This window comes from Kryptolebias marmoratus, linkage group LG7 (genome assembly GCF_001649575.2).
Source record: "Kryptolebias marmoratus isolate JLee-2015 linkage group LG7, ASM164957v2, whole genome shotgun sequence".
Taxonomy (NCBI): Eukaryota; Metazoa; Chordata; class Actinopteri; order Cyprinodontiformes; family Rivulidae; genus Kryptolebias; species Kryptolebias marmoratus.
This window is the reverse complement of record NC_051436.1, coordinates 16,497,881-16,502,327: the sequence shown is the minus strand read 5'-3', so window position 1 is coordinate 16,502,327 and position 4,447 is coordinate 16,497,881. Positions and strand designations below refer to the sequence as shown.

Here is a 4,447-nt window from a genome sequence, read left to right as displayed (position 1 = left end):
TGATGTCTTTGATGTTTTTCTCTTTCTTACTGTTTATTCATTGTCACATGCTGTTTTTATTTTGTTTTTTAATTATGTAAAGCACCTTGAAATGCCTTGCTGCTGAAATGTGCTATACAAATAAAATTTGATTGATTGATTGATTGATTCTATTTTCTGATGCATACATGATTAGTTCTGAATCAATTTATAAATGCCATCAAGCCAGTACTTTGGCTTCTATGGAGTTAAAGGGAAAAACAATGTTCACAAAAGCAACACTTTTTAGAGGTCAGCATATGGTCTCCAACAGTCACAGCCCAATGAGACTTAACTTTAACCTTAACTTAGTGCGTTTGGTTTTATGAGAGGATGATGTAACTTTACACCACAATAGTCAACATTTGTGGTGCTGCTGTCCATCCTTCTGATTAGACAGTCCTGTCTCTGTGAAGTTCCTCTTAAAATCTCTGCGTTAGATCTATAAAGCTGAGGTTACGTTGCCTCCATGATGTGCGTTTTGAAACTTGTCAAATTCATTCATGAAAGACCGCCTCGCCCAAATTTCTCAAGAGCTGTCACTGTGAAGTACAACGCACTGGTAAAGACACTAACCGTCATATCTGCTGGAGAAAGTGTAAAAGTTCAAGACTTAAATATGTACAATATTCAAGCCTAAGAGTCCAGTTTACCTGATAAATGCTGCCACTCCTGGTGTCTTTGAGGTCTAGTCTGATTGCAATGTAATCCACATCCGGAGACGGGGGATCTATGTGCTGATACTTCAGCCCCATCAGTAAAAAGTCCTCACAGGAAATTTTGGTAAACTTCACAAGCTTCAGACCCCTCAGGCAGTCCTCAGACTTGCACATCGCCCTGGCCTTATTTTCTGAAAAACGACAACACAACACAGGAAAACCACCAGGTTGACATAACTCTTCATTTATTCCATATTCAGTTAAATATTCAGATGAAGTCTGACCAGCTTCCTGTCTCTCTGTCCTGCTCTGTAACTATCTTGTTTTCACTAATAAAATCTTGCAGTGGGTTAGCACAGGTTACCTAGCTGCTGGCGCAGAGAAATAAAGCTCTCTGGCTCATCCCCTCTTTTGGTAGCTTTGTCTGGTTCTCCTGTGACCAGCTGGCCGTGGGCAGGCAGGTGAGAATCATGGTGACTCAGGTGGACCCTACATTCCAGTGCAGATCTCCTCTCATAGTGAAAGGACACCACATTACCATCAACAGCATCGGAGAGGCCATAAAACTCAGGGACCTCAAGGAATTTGGGCCCCAGCCTAATGATGCTGCATTCAGGCTTCATAATGTCCACATGGAGAGAAAAGTCCTCCATGTATGTCTCTGTCTCTGTGAACCTGGTCAGAAACACGTCAAACAAAGAATGGAATGAACAGACTTTTTAAAAACGCAAATGTCATCCACATGAATTTGACCAATCAGTGGTGTATTTACCATATTACTGATTATTAACAAAGAAATCTGTGGCGTACCTGTACAGACGAAGTTTGACTGTATCCTCCTTTAGTAATGGACAGCCATTGTGAACGTACTTTACCTCATCAGACAGATAATGGCAATCAAATACCTATAAAAACACATGCTAGTCAAGCCATTTCAAGATAGCTGTCACAGCTAATAAACCTTAGTAAACACATAAATGACTATAACTCAGTCAAATGTACAGATATTGAGCTAAGTCATATGTGGTAGCAGCTGAGAGTCATTCACAACACATACTTCATGTTCTACATTTTGGCTTAAAACTTTGGCATTAACTCCCAATGTCAACCCTATTTGACTGTTAGTAAAATATGAACCATTAGATTTGAATGAAACTCTCAGAAAGTAATTATTGAATGTATAAATTTACAACTGATTAAGTTGAGTCAGCCTAATTGAAGATGGCTACCACTGCTATTCAACATTAGCCATCCATTCATTATCTGCTGTTTGTTCCAGTCGGGTTGCAGGGGCAGCAGCTTGAACAAGGAAGCTCATATATCTCTCTATCTCTTCTTCTGGCTTATCCAGGAGGATTTCAAGGAGTTCCCAGGCCAGCCGAGAGACATAGTCTCTCCAGCGTGTCCTGAGTCTTCCCTGGGGTCTCCTCTTAGTTGGACATGCACAGAATACCTCCCTAGGAAGGCGTCAGTGGGGCATCCTTACCAGACCGCAACTGGCTCCTCTCGATGTGGAGGAGTAGTGGGTCTACTCTGAGTCTCTACCAGATAACTTCTCTCCATCTCTAAGTGAGAGCCCAGCTACTCTGTGCAGAAAACTAATTTCAACTACTTGTATCTGCAGTCTCGTTCTTTTGGTCACTACCCAAACTTTGTGCCCATAGGTGAAGGTAGAAATGCAGACTGACCAGTAAACAGAGAGCTTTGTCTCTTCACCACAGCCCACCTTGTGCAGAGTACACAATACTGCAGAGCCACACTGATCCGTCTGTCGATCTCATGCCCTATTCTTCCCTCACTCGAACTCCTTGACTTGCAGCACCATGTCACTCCCAACCTGGAGAGGACAGGCCACCCTGTTATGACTGAGAACCATGACCTTAGATTTGGAGGTGCTGATCCTCATCCTAGCTGCTTCACCCTCTACTGCAAACTGCTCTAGTAAGAGGTAGAGATCATGACACGATGAGGCCAACAGGACCACAACATCCACAGGTAGCAGAGACGAAATCCTGAGGTCACCAAACCAGATCCCTTGTGCGCCCTGGCTGAACCAAGAAATTCTGTTCATAAAAATGATGAACAGAATCAGCATCAATAGGCAGCCCTGGCGGAACCTGACTTTCATCCTAAAAGAATCTGACTTACTGCCAGCAATGCAAACCTAACAGTGATACACATTTCCGAAATGTTAGGAGTACTACATGTCATATGCTAAACTATACCTGTTGTACTTCTCATTACACAGTGCCTGAAGAACACGTGATGTTGTTTTAGAGGTGGATTTTTTTTTTCCTTCATTACCTGAGGAATGAGTTTTCCCACACGTTGAGTTATGGGCTCGTTTAACACTACTTCCACTTTGCACGCGTCCCTCTGAACTGGGATATGGAACTGCAGGTCACCTTCCTGAAGGTAGGCTGATTGACCTTGTTTCACCTTCAAACCCCTGTTGACCTTCACAAGGGAGCTGTGAGACGAGCAGGTCAATCCCAGCAGGAGCACAGGAAGCAACGTAAAGGCCACGATTTGACCCTGTGAACCCATCGCTGACGTCCTGTGAGGAATCCGGCCACCTCCACACGAAACCTGGGTCTCTTTCAGAAACACACTTCAGGCAGAAATGTCAGTAAAGCCAAAGATGCCTTTCTTTTTGAAGAAGGTAAATGTTCATCTGGTTGCATGATGAGTTCAAAACGTTTATGGTGTCACATGGTCATCGAGAAGCTGTAAAAAAAAAACCAACAACAACAAAAAAAGACATTTTAGGCTTACATATTTTTTTATACATGTAAAATTCAGTATTACAGCTTTTTCTCACTGTATGTAAAGCACATCTAGGAAGCAACAGTTTAATTTCTTTAGATAAAGGCAAAGTTGCATGTTCCTAGCACTAAATTAAAAAGAAGCTAAATTTAGTAGTAATAGTTTTAAATGCTCTTTCACAATAGTTAACCATTTTTTTGGAGCTCTTTTCTTTTTTAAAATTATTACTTGTTTTCTGTTCATTTTTTAACAGTTGTTAAAAAATGCAGCAGCTTTAACCCTTTGAGCACCATAATAATAGATACTTTTATTACATAAGAAGAAAAGAACAAAAACGGAATTGAATTTTCTTCAACTTTCTTTTTATAAATTCTTGAAATGTGCAGATTGAACATTTCTGAGATAGTAGTAAGGACTTAAGATAATTTGAAATACACATGCGCTGCGGAGTCACTGGTGATCCCCGTGGTTTTAAAAGAGTTAAGAAGCTGTGCTCGCGGCGGTAACCAAAGGACCCGCTGGTGGAAACCAGTGGTGATGGAGGCCATCAAGCTGAAACAGCGGGTCATAGGGCTTGGCTGTCCCAGAGGACTCCTAGAACAGCTGGCATCTACATGGTGGCCAAATCTCAGCCGTAAGGGGAATTCGGAAAGGTCATGGAGGTTCTAGCAAACCCCTACCAGGATGTGCTTGGCTTGGGTGGGTACCAGGAGGTGCAGACCTGGACTGGAGATAATGCTGAACAGTGAAAGGAGCATTTTGAGGATCTCCTTAATTCGATCACCATGCCCACCTTTGAGGAGGCAGAGTTTGAAGACTCTGTCACAGCTTCATCTGTTCCTGCCACGCCTCTTGCCTCTAGTCATGCCACAGCCACGTAACTTCCCACTCCCAGTTCCAAGCCACGCCCATGTTACCATGCCCACGTAATCATAGTCATCTGTTTCACCTGTTTCACCATGCTTAAATACTCACAGCTCCCAGTCATTCTTCGCCAGATTATT

The 4,447-nt window shown here is 42.5% G+C and overlaps 1 protein-coding gene across 3 annotated transcripts in view; it reads right to left on the bottom strand.

Moving 5' to 3' along the window:
* Window positions 1-4,447, bottom strand: part of frem1a (Fras1 related extracellular matrix 1a) — a 34,157-nt gene that overhangs the window by 22,027 nt on the left and 7,683 nt on the right. For all 3 annotated transcript variants that reach the window (XR_005233350.1, XM_037976392.1, XM_017430340.3), the window contains exons 2-5: window positions 2,982-3,404; window positions 1,488-1,582; window positions 1,042-1,352; window positions 672-868 (exon numbers count right to left, since the gene is read on the bottom strand). Coding sequence is in view for 2 of the 3 variants with exons in the window: in XM_037976392.1 (XP_037832320.1) it covers window positions 672-868; window positions 1,042-1,352; window positions 1,488-1,582; window positions 2,982-3,224 (846 nt within the window). In the remaining variant the exon portion in view is untranslated. The remainder of the gene's footprint in view (window positions 1-671; window positions 869-1,041; window positions 1,353-1,487; window positions 1,583-2,981; window positions 3,405-4,447) is intronic.